Source organism: Ursus americanus, chromosome 6 (genome assembly GCF_024610735.1).
Source record: "Ursus americanus isolate L20-20 chromosome 6, mUrsAme1.1.p, whole genome shotgun sequence".
Lineage (NCBI taxonomy): Eukaryota > Metazoa > Chordata > Mammalia > Carnivora > Ursidae > Ursus > Ursus americanus.
Window position 1 is genome coordinate 39696539 of NC_142132.1, and position 19401 is coordinate 39715939.

Here is a 19401-nt window from a genome sequence, read left to right on the forward strand (position 1 = left end):
TGGATTCTCTGCTTCTCTCATCTGAATCATCAAATCTCTTTAGTTGCTGTTATCCTTATTTATTAGGGGGCCTCGAGGGCTGGGTGGAGGAAGAAAGGTCTGGTTGGAGGAATGAGGATGCTGGGGGCAGAGGGACTTCGGGAAAGAGGTGTTTGGGTCTACTTAAGTTTAGGGGCACCCCAAAAACACCTGCCTGGGCTTGGATATTTCACTTGTCCCCATCAAGGCTGGGCCTTTGTTCAGTGAGAACTTGTCGTCCTTCTGCCAACTTCTGCAGAGTTCCTGTAGCCTGAAACAAATGGGTAGTGTCCTCCTCTGCTCCTGTCAGCTCCCTTCACGTCTCAGGGGCTGAGGTTTCCCGTCAGCATTTGCCCAAGGAAACTTTGGGGCAGCTGCAGGAGTGGATGAAGGGTAAAGAAGGGCCACAGGCTCCTCTTGGCAAGTCTGCCCCATGTTAGGCACTTGATACGGAGCCGTGGGCTCTTAATCCTCACAGCAGCTATGTCAGGAAGGAACTGTACTTCCATTTTGCACATGAGAAAACGGAACCTCCTCAAAGTATACTGGTTTTCCCAAAGCTATCAAAGCAATGAAGGCAGAACCGGGTCAAACCCATGGGTGCCCCTCCGAAGGGCATGCATTCTTTGCCCTTGTGCCAGCTTATTGGGACAATCCCTGGGCCTGGGGCCAACGTGATCTCCTACGTGGGGGGCAAGGGGTGTCAGCTCTTTCTGAGAAGGGACAATCTGCCACATGCCTGAGGAGGCCATGCTGGACATCTTGGTGGACCGGTCAGCTTTCCGAGTCAGACTTGAGCATCCAGGGAGGCCCGTGGGTCGTTCTCTGCACATGGACAGGGACACCAAGAAAGCCAGTTGCCCCTGGAGTTGCAACAGAACACGCTACCTGGCTACCTGGGCAGCTTAAAGATTTGGCTTTTCTCCAAGGTCACTTTGCTCTTGGGTTGAAATTAGGGGACAATGCCCACCATCAGATTCAAATTGAAATGGAAACAAAATAGGGGGAGAGTGTTTTTAAATAAATCTGCACCTAACAAGTGGCTCATTGAAACATATTAAGAACTTTGCATATTTAATCTGCGGCCCGAGCCTCACATCTGCAAGAGATTGATGCCTTCTCGTCCTCCCGGATTCCTTTTGCAGCTTTTATGAGTGCTGATGGTAATCTCCTGAGAAACAATATGATTTGGTAATAAAAAGATTACCTGTATTAAATAAAAATAATATATACATAGGAAATATTGTTAGTGCTACAAATCTGGTTAAAGATATTACCACAAAGAAAAATGTTATTTTTTTCACAGCTGTCTAATGCATTTTAGCAAAAGTAATATCTTTAAAACTTAAGCCTGTATTATTTATAAAGGAAGCAATAACTGATTTTCCTATTTCCTATATTAATAAATGTATTTGCATACATTTGTTTCAAAATTAATGGGTTTTCTCACTCTGCAATACAAAAGAAAGGCCAAATTCCCTAGAAGAAAAAGCGGAGCTACTTTGTTGCTTGTACTGTAAGTCTGTGGGTGGACACAGACTCTGCGGGCCGCCAGCAGTGCGGCTCAGCCAGGACTCGATCTCAGGAAAGGAAGGCAGGAGAAAAGGAGGAGAAGACGAGGAAAGGGAGGGAGAGAAGGAGCGAAGCAGGGAGGCACAGTGAAGGTCTGCAGAGCGCCACCATAAGGAAAGTGCAAAACAAAATAAAATAAAACCACAATGAAATTAAGTCTAGAGGCTGGATGGAAACCAAACGATCACAGAGAATTACGGAGCCAGGATTTGCTCCTAAATCTATTCCACAGATATTCTTGAGTGTCAAGAACAATGAATCCTATGTGTAGCCAACATGCTGAAAAAAATAATAGTAAGATTATTATGATCAAGGAAGGAACAACCTCTCGTTGGCAGAAAACTTTTCCCATGTGACGTTAAAAAGCTAGAAGACAAGGCAGCCAAGGCTGGAGGTTTCCGAGGCAAGACGTACAGGCTTTGGATTTTATGTCCAACTGATATCACTCCTTCATGGAGAAGCCAGAAAGATATTCTGAATATTTAACGGCTCAGAAACAATATAACCCTAGGTATCCTCCCTCAATTAAAATACTTTCAAGAGGTGCAAAATTCTGTGAAGAGATGAATCAAAATTAAAAGCAAAATAATGGGGAGATAAATGGCCCATAAGGACTTCCGTTGGACACTGACAGGAGTTCAAATCCAAAGAAAGCCCATGATTGTGGTACGTCTATTAAAACTAGAAACGATCTTGAAAGGAGTGTTCTGTATTAAAGGCACTACTCCCACGTGTAAGACCATAAGGTCCACACGCACCTGTATCCCTGGGTAAGCATTTCAAGAGCCACATTCTTTAAACCCCCCTCCAGTACGGGCAGGGAAACTATGTGGAAAAAACCCATTCAATTCTTGACCAACACCCACAGGGAGTACAGCAACTACATGTGCTCAAGGACACGTAAACACAGAGACTCATGCACTATGTGCTAGAAAGTCTAGTCTTCCTTTCCTGCGGGACCGACCCAAGTCAATCCACTGCCACATCTGAGTAATGGGATTGGTTTACTGAGCAGGCTGACAACCCATTCTCCTGGCAGAAGGTCTTTCTGGTAATTTACAAGTATCCCATGTAACCAATTCGCTTATAGGGCCCTGTGTGCACATCAGTTGATCTAAGCTGCTGTCCTCTGTCCGTCAAACAGGCAGTGTGTGGCGAGAGGAGAGGGTGCCCAGCTGGACTTGCACGGGAGTTTCCGCACTCCTGGCAGTGTGAACACCAGGGGGTTTCTTCAAGTCTTAGTGTCTCCCACACTCTCCTCGGCAACCTGGGTGATTGCTGTGGGTGTGAAGACGTGTGTGTGCACATGAGTGTGAGTGTGCATGTGTGAGGTTCCTCCGGCAGTACCAGGCGTACAGGAAGAGGTGCCCCAAGAGCCCCGCCCCGACACCCCTTTCCTTCTCAGACTGGGAACTGAGGAGCCACCCGGGGCTTGGGCTCCGACCTCGGTGTGCACGGGTAAGGTAACAGCAGCTCCGGAGAAGAAAAAGAAAAAGATTTTAAAAGTTACTGGAAGCAGAAGGTGGGGTCTGCGGGGAAGTGAGGAGGGGTGGGGTCCTGGGACAGGGGCCGGAAGAAAAGAGCAGGCAGGGCATCAGGGTCATTTTGAGACACCACCACCGCCAAAGAAACAAAGGGGCCAACGGGTGCAGTTGGGAGAGAGCCGGGCTCAGCCCTCTGCAGGCTTCTTCAGGAAAATGCCAGGCTCTAACCTCGCACTCAGTAAGCGGAGCTGTCGGTCCGACAGAGAATTGGGGAAGCCTGTGTTCCAGCTGGGCTGCCTTGTCAGTCTTGCTCTCCATGGAGGGTGGGCTGACCCCGGAGTAGCCATTAGCTTTCTTTCCTGGAGGATGTGGCCCTTTACTCAACAGACAAAATCCACAAAGGTTTTTGAAAAACCTGCGGCCTATTCCTATGGGGAGGAGGGTAGACACACAGGGAGCACTTAGAAACCAGCCCAAGGGCTCCCCTGCTGTGCTCACCTCATCTCTACCACCTACCGAGACAGGGCTTATTCTATAGGAGGAGGAAGGGAGGCTGAGTTATTCAATACTACCAATTAGAAAGTTCTAGAGCCAGGACTTTGTCCCAGGTCTGCCTGTCTCTATTACATGAGCCTGTTCTAGTGCTCCTCGTTGAGTCAGTATAACGCTAACTGTGCCTTTGTTTTGGACACAACTCCACCCAGACCTGTGGTGTGGCACCCCCAGAGCTCCCAGGCAGACCTCCCGGGCGGTTCACAGTTCTCTCTACAGTTAGCATCTGTCTTACACGAAAACCAGCCATCTCGCCTCAGGTGGTTGAGAAAACCCTTCCCCACTGCTGGTAACAGCTGCCGTCACACGGGCTGCGACTTAATTAACACAGCACTTTATTTCAGCTTCTTATTAAATGTAACAGCAGCCACGGCAGCACTGCCACTGTGCCCTCGCTGGGGCGCTGCTGCCTCGCTCTGCCCTGCCCAGGCAAGTCTCCTCGCGGGCCTGACGGCCACTGGTGCTCCTGCCAGCGTGGGAGCAGGGGCCCAGGCTGCGGCCCCGGCAGCGGTGTGGCCTCCGGGGGGCTCTTGGGCACCAGCTCCAGGCAGGGAGACACGGAGAGTGGTGGTACCCCAGGAGCCAAGCCCCCAGCTCAGGCAGACAGTGGTCTCACACCTCCAAGTGTGGGGACAACAGCACACAACCGGCTTGCCTCTCATCCCATGACTTGTGCGTGTCCCTGCTCAGCTCGCATTGCGCCTATGCCGTATCTTCTGGACTGTGACAGTCTATCATTGTAATGCCAGGTTTGAGGCAGAAGATCAAACACAGCAACCACAGAGGAACACGGTGATTCCAAGAGCAGCAAAAGTCAGTAGGATGCAAACATGAAGGGAAGAGAGCACCCTTTCCACCCCGGGATCAGAACATGTGGCATGGCAATTCTAGGCCGCGGGTGAGAGCCCCTCCTTCCGTCCACATCCCGCTTGAGGTGGGGGGGGCGGGTAGGCCACAGTGCCCAAGGAATGCCTGTCTGTCTCTCGACAGTGCACCGGACCACACAGGGTGCAACGCATAAATGCACGCCTTCCCCCCGCCGAGCCATCAAATGAGCAAGGCGCTCTGGCTTGTTCACAAGAATAGGCAAGAGGCAGAGCTTACTTCATGCAGAATGGGGAAGCATGCTGTTTGTCATGCTGACTCCTGCGTGCACACCCGGCTCTGGAAACACCGGACATTCTCAGTTCCCTGCTTTCCAGTTAAATAAAATAAGAAGCGCTCACGCCTGGATTCTGCATCTTCTCCACCTTTCTTACTCTTCCCTACCCCATGGTCCATGCTGGGGAATGGAAGTCTAGTCCACGGAGAATATGGTGAGGCTCCTTTCCTTGTCACCACACAGGGGTGAAGCAAAGGTCTCTTAAGAAGAAATGAGCGTGCCCCCTAGGAAGCAGGGTGGGACAGAAGAAAAAGCCTAACTTCAGGAAGATGCCAGAACATTCCTAAGGAGCTCTGTGAAGGCCCCAGGAGAGCCTCCCAAAGGAGAGCCAGGTGCATTTTCCCCCAGATGTAGCCTTTAACCCATTCCCTTGGGAGCTAAAATTCATCTTTTATTCTAAGGAAAAAGCAGAAGATGGTGGGTTTTCTTTATGGTGCACTAGAAGAGTCAGTAAAAAGCAGCACATATGGACAGCCCAGATGATTTCAACTCAGATGGGCCAACATGCCACAGATAGGTCTGAACCAGGAAAAACCGTGGATCACATCGGACTTCAACATGGGAGTCAAAGGGCTGGAGCTAATGTGACTACATGTGTGTCTCCCAAAAGCAGATAAAATTGGTTCTGACCATCTTGCACTGGTTTAGACCGTCTCAAACCAGTTTAGTGTGGTCATCCACGGATCAAACTAGCTAAAAAGAAAGCTCAAGCTTGTCATGACTAACTTCAGAGTGGCCTTAACCCAGTATCTTTGGGGGTCTGCAGCACACCTGTTTCATCTGGCTCATGCCATCCTGGAATGCTTCTCTGCAGTCCAGACTGTCTTGAATTAGCTGAGCCCAGAGCGGACCAGCTCGAACAAGTTCGGGCTTGCTCAGATGTGACCTGGCTGATTGCAGGGAGAAGAAGGGAAGTAACAATGATTGATCACTTACGCGGTGTCAAGCCCTGAGCTAGGGGCTTTACCCGCATTTCCTCCTTTCATCTCAACAGCTCAGGGGGCGGCGCATAATTAACCCTCATTTCCAGAGGCAAAATCACTTGCAGAAGATTTTGTATCCGTGGAGCAGCGTATAAATCTCACAGCTGATGCTGTTTCGCGTTCACTCTGCCTCCTGTCCGTCCATGAGAGAGGACCCTTAGTCACAGGTAGAGATGGGGCTTAGAGCATTAGACTGGAGGGACAAAAGAAAGCTTTTAAAGCATCGAACCGCCTGGAGGGAACGCTGCAGCGGAATGCATCACCCTCCTCATCAACAGAGATCATCGCTTCTTGTGGGTTAATGAGCAACATCTGGATGGGATTCCTGGCTCGGGCTGTAGCTCTGGGACCGTTTGTTCTCCAAACCAAACTTACTTAAAATGCTTGTTGCCTGAGAAAGGCTCAGGGGAAGCACACTTATTATTTTTGAGTGAATTTCCAGGGAGAGGAGGTTATACAATGTCTAGACAATCCATGCCTTTAAGGAGAGAGAACACTGTGCCAAGACACGGAAGACAGGAGGGATTCTGTTCCTAATTGGAGAAATCACCTTGACCTTGCCTACCCGTTCCCACCTAGGGCTCAGGAGTCGGATTTAGTGCTGACATGGCCTTTGGTCTCTCAGGGGCAAGGTCATCTGACCACAGAGAGTGGCCTCTTGGTGAGGTCAGACCAAAACCCACAATTCCTGGAACACTCGCACTTTCTCTTTGATGAACTTCGCTATCAGAGTGAGTCTGTGCATATTCGTGGCCTGTTGCCCCCGGGGCTCATGCCTTCCTCTCCGTAGGACACTTGTGAGGCCTGGAGCAGATCAGGGACTACACTTGGGCTGTGTGCTGCATTCACTTTGGAGCTGACTGAGCCAGCTGGCTGCAGCTGGGCTACCCAGTGGCTCTCCCCAGTCCAAAGCTGTGCCCCTGGGACAACCTGGGAAGCAGGATCCCAGGGATAAGGTGAGAAAGAAAAGAGAAAACATCTCGGCTGCCTGCAGAGGACTCTATCCCCGCAACCCTACAAGCCTTGGACAACACCACCCACTCGGAGCCAGACTTGCTCACTTCACGCTGTGTAGGGCTGAGGTAGAACAGAAGGGGGCCCAGCTATATTTGAATTTCAGATAAACAACAAATAATTTTTTTAGTATAAAAAATTCACTGGTTATCTGAAATTCAAACGTACCTGGACATCCTGTTTTTATTTGTGAAATCTGGCAACGCTAAGCGGGCATGATGAATGGTCTCTTGGTTTATGGGTGGGTAAGCTGGTTAGTTTCTCTCTCTGGTTCAGCTATTCATTATTCAAATACTTTGTCCTTTTAAGCCTTTCAACTTGTACTTAGCATGGCTGTCTGCATTCTGAAGTCACAAATGGTACTCTTTTCACTTTTCCTTCTTTGTATTTATTTTTCTAATTTCCTACCACCTACTTACAAGGAAATCTTCACGCTTTCTGCTTTTCCTTTTCCACTAAAACCGACTTATATTAAGTATTTTTTTCTCCGTATCTTTCATTCCTTATCTTTAGAGTCTTTTTGCAACACTATTGGGCAGACACGCAGGTCACCACAGGTTACTGGTGACGAACAGCCTTCCTCAGCTGGACCGCCCAGAATCCTGGAGCCAGCATCAAGTGAGAATCACCGGCTGGAAATTGGATTTCTAGCAGGGAGATCTCTGCTTCATCCAAGCCCAGCCCTTAGTCTGTGAGATACAGTTGTGTGTGTGTGTGTGTGTGTGTGTGTGTGTGTGTATGCGTGTGTGTGGAGGGGAGCTCACCTGCAGAGAGCAGAAGGCCTGGGTATAGGGTGGCATCCGGACCAGGTAGGAGGCGACAATGATGGCCGAGGAGTAGTGAGTACAGTAGTGGCACTGGACGGTCATGTCTCCTGCAAGAAAGGACATGTCTGGGGTAGATTTCCCACCTGTGCTGGGGCAGACTGTAGACACACAGGCTCCACGGTGCTCGAGCATGAGCAGCGAGCACAAGCCCTGCTCGAGAGAGCGCCTGCAGGCCAACGAGCCTTGGTTCTGCTCACAGACGCCATTATGATTTGGCCAGTAGCCACGGTGGTCAAAAGCACATTCAAGACCGTCAGCTGCACTCCCACGTCCTCAGTGTTCTACTGCCAAGAACGTGGGCAGAGCCAGGCTCTGGGAAGGCTGTGCTCAGGATTCACGGGGAGACAATGCTTTGGTCTTCTGAGCAAAGGGGTACGTAGAAAGCCCCAGTGTGCCTACAGTCCCACCAGCGCAGCTGACAAAGGCCTGAACCAGCTCCCTGCAGTGACTGCTCCGCCATCTTGCCTCCAGCTCCATGCCCAGCCTGAAGCCCTCCCTTGTGCCATGCAGGAGCTCTCTAAAGTCAGTTGATTGGGAGGACGGTGGAGGGATGTGTATGAGGTCCCAAGCCCAATGGGCATCTCCAATGCACACCCAGGGTGAGATGCGAGAGGACGGTGAGATCCCATGCTCCCCCGGCCTGCCTCTGTGGAAAGAACTCAGCCATGCCTGGCAGCCAGAGGAACACCACCTGGGTGGGGGACCCAAGAGGGGTCCTAACGATCGAACTTCAGGGTCAGGAGGAAATAGCTGGGCAGGAGGGCCTGCCCAACCGTCCACATCCTCCCATCTTCCCTGAGCAAGTCTGGGTGCCAGCCCCACGCAGTGCAGGGGTCCCACGTGGGCCTCTACGGCACTGTGCGGGATGCAGCAGGAGCCTCCCTGTCCTGCTGAGAACCTGCTCACTAAAAGCAATGTCTCTGGGCCAAGTAAGCCTTTCCAAAGCACAACCCCTCTGGTTCCTGAGGGATTTTTCATGGTGCATGGACGGCTGCTCCTTACTTCAAATTATATGTGTATTTCAAAGCATTTGAGAAAACCAATACAGCTAATATCAAATACATGATAGAAAAATTTCTTTTTAAATTACATTCATGAAAGTTCAGAAGTGACTAGACCTAAAGAAAAAAAATTAAGACATTAGGAGTTTTAGCCGTATGTGAATGTGGCAAAAACTGTAAAGGGGATGTGCAGATGAACAAAGTTTGGGAAGTCGGTTCTAGAGCCAGGCAAATACAGGCTCTGCCATTTAGAAGCTGTGATCCTGGATGCGTTGCCTGAACTCTCGGAGTTGAACTTCCTTCTCTTTGAAATGGACCGTTGTATGTACGAGCGCAGGCTGGCCTGTGCACATTCAGCCCGACAAACTGCTGAAGGAATGTACTCATCCCTCGGGCAGCCCCTAGGTCCGAGGTATTCACTCTGAGCACAGTGGTTCTCAGTCCCCGGCACCTCACCACAGCCTTACTTCAGTGAGATTTTCTAGAGATGGAGCCCGGACATCCATGCGTGTGAAACCTGCCTAGGCGATCCTTCACACAGCCAGGGTGCAGACCGGCGCATTAGAGCTGTTCCCTACCCAAACGTAATTGTTTCCAGGCTAGGTGAGAGCCTAAATCCTTCCCAACGACCATTTCAAGGCACTTGAATGAGCAACACTGCAGAAAAAGGAGTCAAGCCGGGATCTACCCACCTTCAGTCTTCTCAACTTCTTTAAACCTCTGGATGAATTTCAGCTTCCTTTCCTTGGTCTGAGCCCCCATGGGCTTTGAGAGATCACGGAAAGTCTTGGGATTCGTCAAGTTCAATGTCTAGAAGGTAGATGTGTAGCTGGAGTTAACTCCCCTCAGACCCTCTTGTGCCCCAGCGAGACTTCAGGAGTCACGCTCTTTAGTTTTATGGTTCTCTTTATTGGTTTATCGTCGTTTGGTCTGACCCCTCTCTGGTGATTAGCAGGCGTGCTGGGGTTTTATGGTCCCAGAGCCAGTGATCCACAAAGACTTAATAAGGGAGAGAAGGAAAGTAAGAGGAGGGGAAGATTGAGTTCACACTGAACCTGTTCCAAGTTGACCCAAATCAGAACATTGCCACCAGTTACTGAAAAGAGACTTTGAAAAGAAGCCCTGTTGTCTACGAGGCGCTGGGCCCCAGCCCTCGCGGAGAGAGCTGTATGCTTCAGTAGTTCACGGTCCTTGCCGGGAATCAAACTAACTTTCTGGAAGTTAGAAGTCCTCTGTTCTGTTCAGGGAGGAAATGTGAGGAACGGCCTCCTTTTTCTGGAGCCCGCTCCCTTCTGGGCAATGACAGCATGTAATGTCACCCCTTCCTCTGTCCTGGGGAATATAATACAAGGCAGTGGAGACCTGAAGTTTTTAGGGCCAAGTGTCCTCAGAGATGTTTGCTTTGAGCAGAGACGCTGTACATGTTAGCAGAGGAGCTGTGTATCCCCCGGGATTGGCACGTTTCACAGAAAGTGTTTCTTTATACTTCTCTTCCTTTTCACTAGCCGTGAACCACAGCAGTGCCCCTGGGGAGACAGGGCCAGTCCCCATCTCACACCTGCAGAACGGGGGTGGGGGCAGAGCGAAGCAGGCCCTTCTCAGACCCCGTGACTGACGGCACACGTGGAGAGCCGTGCTCAGCCACTGCTGATTTTGCCAGGACAGCATGGGGCTTCTGAGCTGCTAGATCTCCTGATTCTCCAAAAGATATCGGAAATCCAGATTTTTAGGAGAAATCTCCTGATTCGTAAAAATGGGTAAGTCATGAACGTTTTGGGCTAAACAAAAGGGGCTGGTAAACCACCACTTTCCAACACGTGAGTTACAGCTGCTGTTTGCATGTTTCGTTTTTGAAATACCTCAGCCTCAGATGGGTCCTTAGGGAAATAAAGGCAATATGCTGCTGAGGAGAAAAGTTTTGTGTTCAATGTCTTATTTGGGAATGGACGGTCAGAAAAGACTGAGGCTCCCTCTCCCAAAGCCTGGGTGTCAGTCTTCAAGCAGCCGTAGGCAGGACTGGCAAGGGCTGGTCTGAACCAGGACTTTGCCACCTTTTGTCCTTTACATACACACCCCAACACACCCCTTGATGGCCAGAGCCTACGTGGCTGGGACAGTGCTTCATAGCCAGGCCATTCCCGGCAATGTCACCTCGGCCCAGTTGTGTCAGCTTTCCTCCTCCCTCTCCTGCCTGCTGAGGGCCAGGGGCACAGCTCTAAGAGGGGATGATCTGGCCTTGCCGTCAGCCTCCCCTGTCCCAACACGTCTCAGTCCAGATCCTGAGTGAAGTCCACATACCAGCATCTCTATTGCTGAAGTCAGGCTATGGGGGAGTAGTTTGTTCTCTCTGGATCTCTGCGTCTCTCTCTGTCTTTCTCCTTTCCTCTACGCCTAACCCCACGCATGTTGATTCAAGGAACACATTCCATGGCCTCCTTCGCTTGAAGGACCAGCACTGGTCCACGGCCATGTCTCAGCAGATGGGTATCCGTTGCCTTCGTGGTAGTGAGGAAGCCAGGAAGCCCTCTGGGGCTCATGTTAGCAACTGTCCTCATCACGCTGACCATCCCACAGGTGGGGTCACCTTCCCACAGGTCGATCTGAACAGGAACCCAAGCAGCCAGACTCCAAAGGTCTCCTTTGGAGCTTGGAGCAGCCCTCAGGCCCAGGGGGACTGAATCTCGCAGCAGAGGCTCTGTGTGCCGCTTTTAGTACGCCCTGGTCTTCAGGGTCAGGAAGCCTCAGGACATCTGAACCGCGTCCGCGTGAATACTCTACCTGTGAGGTGTAGTCTGCCAGCACCCAGGGAAACACCGGATACTGCATGTAGTCATTGTAGGTCCTTCCAGCTGCCGTGTTGAGATGCATGAGATACTCGAAATTGCTGATGTCCCTTTTCTACCAGAGGAGACAAAGAGGAGATAAACCAAACACGACTGGCATCTTCCTAAGGGCCATGGGGTCCATCTCTCAGCCCTTTGCAGCCGTCGCTGTGTAAGTGAAAGTGGGCAGCACACACCTCCACTGTTCCCCGTGCACCTTGCACCCAAGCCAGGCTGAAGCAGGGAGGCCACACTAATTCCAGCGTGAACTGAAGCAAATATATTCAGGAAGCAAAGGTGGCCAGGAAAAAAAAAAAAAAAAAGAGAGCTCAGCAGTCCAAAGCCAAGGATAAAGCCTTCTTTTGTTTAGCTGGTGGTGTGATACTCAAAAGTTGATTAAAATAAGAGCACGAATGCTGTGGGTGAACTTACTGTTGACCTTTTTATGATTAAAAAGTAAGCCGAGGGGACCTTGCGGTCACAGAGAAAGGAGCCCTCACCCAGAGGCTTAACGATCTGTCTCCCTCTGGGAATTTAGGGACTTTCTTTTCTGTCCCCGCCTATTGGGATAACACTCGTTCTTATGATCTTAGAATGCACAGTCAAGGCGGAGTCAGGGACTGTATTTGGGAAAAATCAGCAAGGCCAAGGGGTGAATGAACAGTCTAGCACAGCTGTCACCTCTTACAGGGGACCCGCACGCTGTCCTCTTGCTTGGCCCTCTCGCTGGGAAAGGATTTTGGACAAGAATGACCAAGTTTATTTCTTGTTGCCATGTGATCTCTAGGACTGGCCCTCTTGGGGTCCCTGCCTTTCACTGAGAATCACAGGCTACATGTCCGTCCATTCAAGCTGAGAGTCCCGTGCGTCTTCTCAGAACACGAAGCGAACCCTTGAGCCCCTCTACACTGTGTCTATTTATACATATGCGTCTATCTGCATGGCTGAGCAAGTGCATACACAGGTACACACACACACACACACACACACACACACACACACACACTACCCAGCTCTGGCTCCAAGCCTCAAGTACCACTTTCGATCACTAAGATCTTTTTAGGGAAATACTTGGGACATTTTGGTAAATTAAAAAATTCAATCCCTCCCGAGTCACCCACATGCTTTGTCTCTGCATCACTGGGGCCTGAGCTATTTTCTGATGTGCTTTCCTAGAGGGTTTCCCCAGACCGAGAGTCCTCTATGGGGGTCACAATACCTGCCACCTCTGCAGCATGGTCCTGTCGGAGCCAGGGTATCTCCTGTGGGACAGAAAACAATGATGGTGACCAAATATCTCAAGGCATGAATGAGGGGAGAGGTGGAAATTTCTGGGGTTCTGTGGGACCAGGGCATCCAGGAAAGCCACAGACTCCCCAGGGCATACAGCCCCTCTCCCAGCAGGGTAACAAAATTATTATCCAAGCTCTGCCTGCCCCCACACTACCCTACTGAAGGTTAGGCTCTTGCAGTCACTTCCGCTCTGCTGTGATGCTGGCACATTCTACTGCTGCCTTACGTGTGGTCTGTGGGAAGTCCCAGGGCCATGCAGAAGCAGGCTCAAGCCTCACAACCCCACGCTGGATTTCCCACAGCCACGCCTCAGCCTGCTTTACCCATGTACATGTAATATGTGTGATTATAATATACTGACATGTGACTATAATTCATGTACGTAGTTTAAAAAATGTAGAAGGCCACAAAATGTAAGTCTCTGAACTGCAGCTCCCACTCAAGAAGGAGCCATGGTTAACGGTTTCCGGAATAGTTTTACCCCATGCCTGTCTATATGCTTCTGTCGTGGGTGTTGTTTTTTTAACTGACGATACCTGGGATACTCCCATCTGTGCTTTTCACTGGCTTCACAGCTGGGTGGAGTCTGTTTGCGTTGCTCTAGGACATTCGTTTCTACAGCCCCAGGACCCCACTGTACACATGGGTCCAGACTGCCCCTGGGGTGGGTTTGGTCCTCACAAATGACCTTTCTGTGACCAGCTTCAGACATAAATCTCTGGGCGCTTGGTGAGTGTACCCAGGAGAGAAATTTCTGGCAGCGGTTCTACTGGGATAAAAAGTACGAGCATTTTCCAGTTTGCTACATACTGCCAAACTGTCCTCTTAAAAGGCTGTACTGGTTTATGTTTCTACACATATAATTAAGAAATACAAACTGAACCAAAGAAATACTGTTTTTGACCAATGTGGTGGGAAGGAGTTTAGAAAGACAACAAGCTGTCGTGCAGGGAAGGGCGTGGGGAGGGGTTTTCTCCATGTCAAATGCCCTTTCTGCTCAGCACGGGATTTGTAGAGCCCAGTTCCTTGGCCTCGGAGGTATCCCTTGGTTCCTTTTCCAGCTCTGTTTTCTTCCCCTCTCTGTTTCTGTGAGACTCTCCTTCTGCTCTTAAGACCTTTGTTCGAGATGTTCTGCCAAACCCAACCATATCACGTCTCCTCCTTCCAGCCATTCCCTGCTCTTCGGTCCCGTTCAGGTGCCCACAGATCCCACCCCACATGCATTGCACGTTCCACTCATGTGCACTGCACTAGGATCCTTCCAGACAAGGCCTGGCCGCCCAAGTGCCCTAGCAGGGGAAGTGCCCCTTCACCTTCCCACCACAGCTCTGCCAGCCTATACTCTGTCTCAGGCTTCCCATCCCTCTTCTTCAATTCTTTCCTTGGGAGGTTTCTTACAGACAAAATGCAGCTCCCAGGCCTGGCTTCACCTGTCCCCCCCCACCACCCCCAGTAGAGAAATCATCCATAACGTCCATTTTATCCAGGCAAACAACAGTAACAATGAACAGAAGCAAAACATGGTCAAGTTTATTGCTTTCGGTTGCAAAGGCTCAAATGAAGATTTGGTTCTCTTGCTCAGTCTGTGAGCCTGCCACCTGTCCCTGTTCTGGAAGGCAGGCTGCCTCGAAGGCTACAAACATGGGCAGAGCCCAGGCTGGAGACAGTAGGGGTCACCACCTTGGAAAGGACGGTGCTGAGCCTTCCTGGGGAGGTCGAGCTACAAGGACGTAGAGTTAGTACGGCCAAGCTTGCTAGTCTTGCTACTTGATTTTGTAAGTCTGACGGGAGCAGGAAACAAGGGAAGAAAATGTACCTATTATAGCTCAGGAAATGAGAGACAGCCTCGGTCATTTTCCATTTCAGAGAGGGTTCTAGAATTTTACCGGTGGTCTTTTGTGACACTGCCTGCATGTGGAATGGTGTGCAGAAGATAGAGCCATGTCACCGTCCCATTTCTCATTTCATCGGCTATGAGCTCCGAGGAAGATCCATCGTTCCCTCACTACCAGCAAAGGACGCTGTCACCAGCAGTGCCGAGACACCGAACCAAAGGTGACTCAGTCTCTAACGTTTTGTTTGTTTTTATGTGTTTGTTTTATTTTTCCACTTCCACTTCTGTCTTATTTCATTTGATCTGAGAATTTATGTGTATACGCCTACACGGATTTTTTTCTTCTTTAAAAATTTATATATATCTATTTTTATTTGAGTCCAGTTGACACACAATGTTTCATTAGTTTCAGGTGTACAACACGGTGACTCAACATCTCTAGACATTATGTTGTGCTCACCACAAGTGTAGCTACTGTCTGTCCCCACACAGCGCTAGACCAATATCCCTGACGGTATTCCCTAGGCTGTGCCTTTTATTCCTGTGACTTAGTCATTCCGTAACTGGAAGCCTGTATCTCCCACCCCCTTCACTCATAGACCCTAAAAATAATAATAATAATAATTATTATTATATATAATAATATATATAATATATATACATATTTAATAATATAATATATTAATTATATTTAAATATATAATATATAATTATATTAAATATATAATATAATTATATATAAGATATATATGATATTAAATATATATAAAATACATGTAAATATACATATATTTTATATATATTAAATATACAATATAATAATATATTAATTATATTTAATAAATATTAAATATATAAATATACAATATAATAAATTAAATATATATAAGACCTAATAATATTATAATTATATACATAATTATAATAATATATATACATAATTATATAATTATATATAAAAATATATGACTATACATATATTATATATAAATATATAATATGTAATTATATATTATATAATATTATATAATAATATATAATAATTATTATTATTATTATCATCATGCATTAAGGATTGCAAAGACTTTTGTCTGACTTCCACAGCGACCCAATGAAGCAGCCATTACTTCACTTACAGATGAGGAAGTGGGTGGGTGGGGTGAGGGAGTGGTGTGCAGCCCCAGGGAGTTCAGGGCGGCTTGCTGGAGCCACCCCAAGCCCTCGCAGAGCAGGGATCTGTGAACCCCTGACACACTGGGCTGTGCAAAGAAAGCACCTGCCCGGACTAAACCTTGACCCTGGGCCCTGACCCGCAAGAAAAGCTCTTCCCTCTGACCAGGAAAAGAAAACAAAAGTAAACAAAAAGCAACAACAGCAAAAGCCTTAGTTCTGGCTGACTTAGAAGGCAGTTACCTGACAAATTAGTAATTTGTGTACCTCTGGAGTTAAACAATGAGCATGAGGAAAGTTGCCAAGTTATTACTGCACATCCGTGAGATAAACACGAAGAGGTGTTTAAAGTCTGGAAGGGTATAGAACAGGACGTTACCTCCAGATGCTGAAATTGAGCGGCTATAATTCTCATGAGGTTTTACATATCTGCATTTTAAAATGTATTGATCTTCTTGTGCGTTTTCTTCCATAAAATACTGATTTTATTTTTGCTTATCTGTGTTTTATGATTTTCACATTATTTATTTTCTAATTTAAATTATGTACTTTTATGCACTGGGTCATAGGACTTCGGGTAATTTTTAATTTTCTACTCATCTGAATTTGATAATTATTTTAAATCCATTTATTGTTTAAATTAAATGATGTTTTCTTTTAGCTTTGCATTAAACAAAACAGTGGTGGCATCCATGTATTTAAAGTTTTTGTGGTTAACCATATTTTTATTTTTTAATTTAAACTATTTCCTTTTGCTTTTTTGTACTTTTCAAAATGTGTAATGCTTAGATTTATTTTGTAGTTCAAATTATTTATTTGCTAATTAACTTATTTATTTCCTAACTTTATTTGGGTAGTGCAATTTAGAGTATATTTATTTCTTTATTTCTTTGTATGCATTTTCAAATTTTTCTACAATGTTTTTATTATTTGAATAATAGTTTTCATATGTAACTTTTTGCTGCTCTCAATTTCTGGGAATTTAATTTAAAGAAAAAAAACTGAACAAAAAGATTATAAATGTACAAATATATTCATTGCAACCCTATTCACAATGGCACCAAATTGGAAACAGCAGGAAAGCACAGTCCACCAGATTGTTACACATTCAATCAAAAGGTAGATTTTAGAAATTACACATCAGCATTTGACATAATATTCAGTGAGGAAAAAAATGACTATATATTTGTATGGTTTTTACGAGCATTATGGTTATTCTGACTTCATAGTCTAAAAAGGGCACAAAGAGAAATCTGCAAGAAATAATTAAATTCAAATGAACAGATAAAAGATAACTCACAGATCAAAGAACTGAAAAAGCTATTTGGATAAACAAGTCGAGTGATGTTTCGTGGGACTCACTCAATGCTTTCTATAAAAGTAAAGTATTTGTCCCTTAAAAGGGGCAGGCATGGCTGTTTTTCCCTGTTAGCAATGTCCACTTCTGGCGTGGCCATGGCAAGCGGGCGCTGCCTGGTGGCGAAGTGTCCACTGCGCTGCGGGGGGTGGCTGGGAGGAAACCGCCCCCACTCCCCCACCCCCCATTCCCCCCACCCGTGACAAGAAGCCGGAGGAGCCGGGGCCTGGGCGTCCCTCTGCGTGGGCAGCTAGCTGCGCCTGGCCTGTGGTGTCCTGGAGACCTTTTCAGCTATTGCGTTCTCTCACCTTGCAGGCTGGCGTCAAGATTATGCTAATTAACTCCCAGGTCCCCAGTCTCTTGTTGCCTGGTGACAAAGTTTCACAGTTGAGGAGGAGGAACTGGCAGGAATCGGGGTAAGTTTTTCTCTGGTGGTGGCCCTGTGTTTATCGATTTACTCGAACTCTGACAAACAAACTCTGCTTTTTGCTCCCCTCCGTTGAGTAAGCAACTTTGGAAATGCTGGTTCTCTTGGCGTGCTTTATTTACAAACCCCAGACAGGAGCTGATTCATTATTTAGGAGAGGAGGGAGCTGGCCTTGAGCCCCAGGCAGGAAGGGCGGCTAGCAGGGGCCCTAGCTGGGGACCCAGCTGGCCTTTCTCGGGTGCCTGGGGCCATGGGCCAGCTTGGGAAGGACGGTGTGTGAGTCTGGGGAATTTTGGGGTCACGATTGGGTCTCTTTCCAAAGTCTGCATCCGGAGCATTTTGCTGTTCCACAAGCAGGGGGAGACTAGAGTTTGAACTGCTTCTTAACCCCACCAGTGACCCCTCAAAGAAAGTGCAGAACGGGTACTCTTCTTCACTCACGAGCCTGGAGTCTAATGACTGCTGACTGTGGTGGGGTTTGGGGTCACAATCTATCTTTTGAGAGAGAAGTCTGGAGGAAAACCCTTGCTACAAGTTATCCTGAATGCTGGGACCCATTAACAAGTAGTCCTAGGCTGGGCTGGGTCTTGCAAGGACTCTTCAAGGAACACACTAGAACACATGCCTTATGTCCCTATTTCCATGACAAGTATAATGGGAAAAGGTAAGTGCTCCTACTTCCAGTCTTTGTGACTTCGGACAAGCTACTTGGCCTCTCTGAGCCTTAGTTGCCATATCTGTCCAGTGGAGATGAAAATCAATACATTAGGTGGTTATAAGAATTCCGTATAATGTCTGTAAAATGTCTGGCCCATAGTAGGTGGTCAATATAATCTATACACACAGTCTGAAAGCAGGAACTGAATTCAAATGTGTTAACAACTATGCAGTGTCATTGCCTTGCAAAGGGTCTGGCACATAGTAGGCTCTCAATACACTTATGAACCGTAGGTGATATGTTTTGTGAACCAAGTACTGAACGCCAGCTCCTGCGGGATGAGACGGGGAGTCAGAAAGGTTAGGAAATGGGTACAAAGTCACACATCTAGGGAGAGACAAAGCTGCGACTGGTCCATGACTCATACGCCTTTGGGCCTGAGCCTGAGCCTGAGCTTGGAGGGGACAGGGAAGTACTGAGAGAGCCACTGCCCACTCTGCAGAGCACCTGACCCCACAGTTGTCTAAGGACTGATTTTTTAGGGCCTAGTGCTTGGTGGCTCCAATGTCCTCTTGGGGATCCTAGGGTCTCCTACTCTTGCTGTCGAGAGGTGAGGGTGACTTCATGCTCTCTCCCTCCAGCCATCACCTGGGTGATGGGAAAGTCAAACTGGGTGATGTTTCCTGGTCCCTGGGATCCCTAGAACAGAAGGTGTGCACAGAAACATGCGCCCCTCTAAACAGGCATGGTGGGCTCCCCTACCACACGATCCATCACCAGGCTTTCCATCCACTGCCAATCCGATTCATTGCCAACTTCCACTTTCCTCCCTGTCTCTCATCATAGATCCCATCTCAGCCCCCAGAGCTAGGTCCGATAACACACACGTTATCTGCGCCGTGACGGGTGAGTCTTAAGGATGGGGCTTGGCCTGGTCTAGAATGAGAGTGCCACAGAATCTAGGTCCATTGAGCCTATGTCTGGAAAACATGAATCAGGAGCTTCCTTGTCAGCCCAGAGGGCCAGATTTATGCCTGGACGTTGTAAAATCCAAAATGGAAAAGCCGTTGGAAAAGCCGAATGGCAGTTCAGCCCACAGACAAGAAGACCGAGCAGATACTGGCTCTCTGTCTGACCGGCGTGTGACTTGGACAGGGGACACGCTCTGAAGGCTCAGTGCTTATGGGTTAAAGGAGGGCGAATGGATCCAATGAGATAACACACGTA

At 48.0% G+C, this 19401-nt stretch overlaps 1 protein-coding gene across 4 annotated transcripts in view; it reads right to left on the reverse strand.

Annotated features, from left to right (window-relative positions):
• Positions 1 to 19401, reverse strand: part of WDFY4 (WDFY family member 4) — a 280866-nt gene that overhangs the window by 27463 nt on the left and 234002 nt on the right. For all 4 annotated transcript variants that reach the window (XM_087862949.1, XM_087862950.1, XM_087862947.1 and 1 more), the window contains exons 48-51: positions 12655 to 12697; positions 11392 to 11511; positions 9306 to 9423; positions 7550 to 7659 (exon numbers count right to left, since the gene is read on the reverse strand). In XM_087862949.1, coding sequence (XP_087719075.1) covers positions 7550 to 7659; positions 9306 to 9423; positions 11392 to 11511; positions 12655 to 12697 — 391 coding nt within the window. The remainder of the gene's footprint in view (positions 1 to 7549; positions 7660 to 9305; positions 9424 to 11391; positions 11512 to 12654; positions 12698 to 19401) is intronic.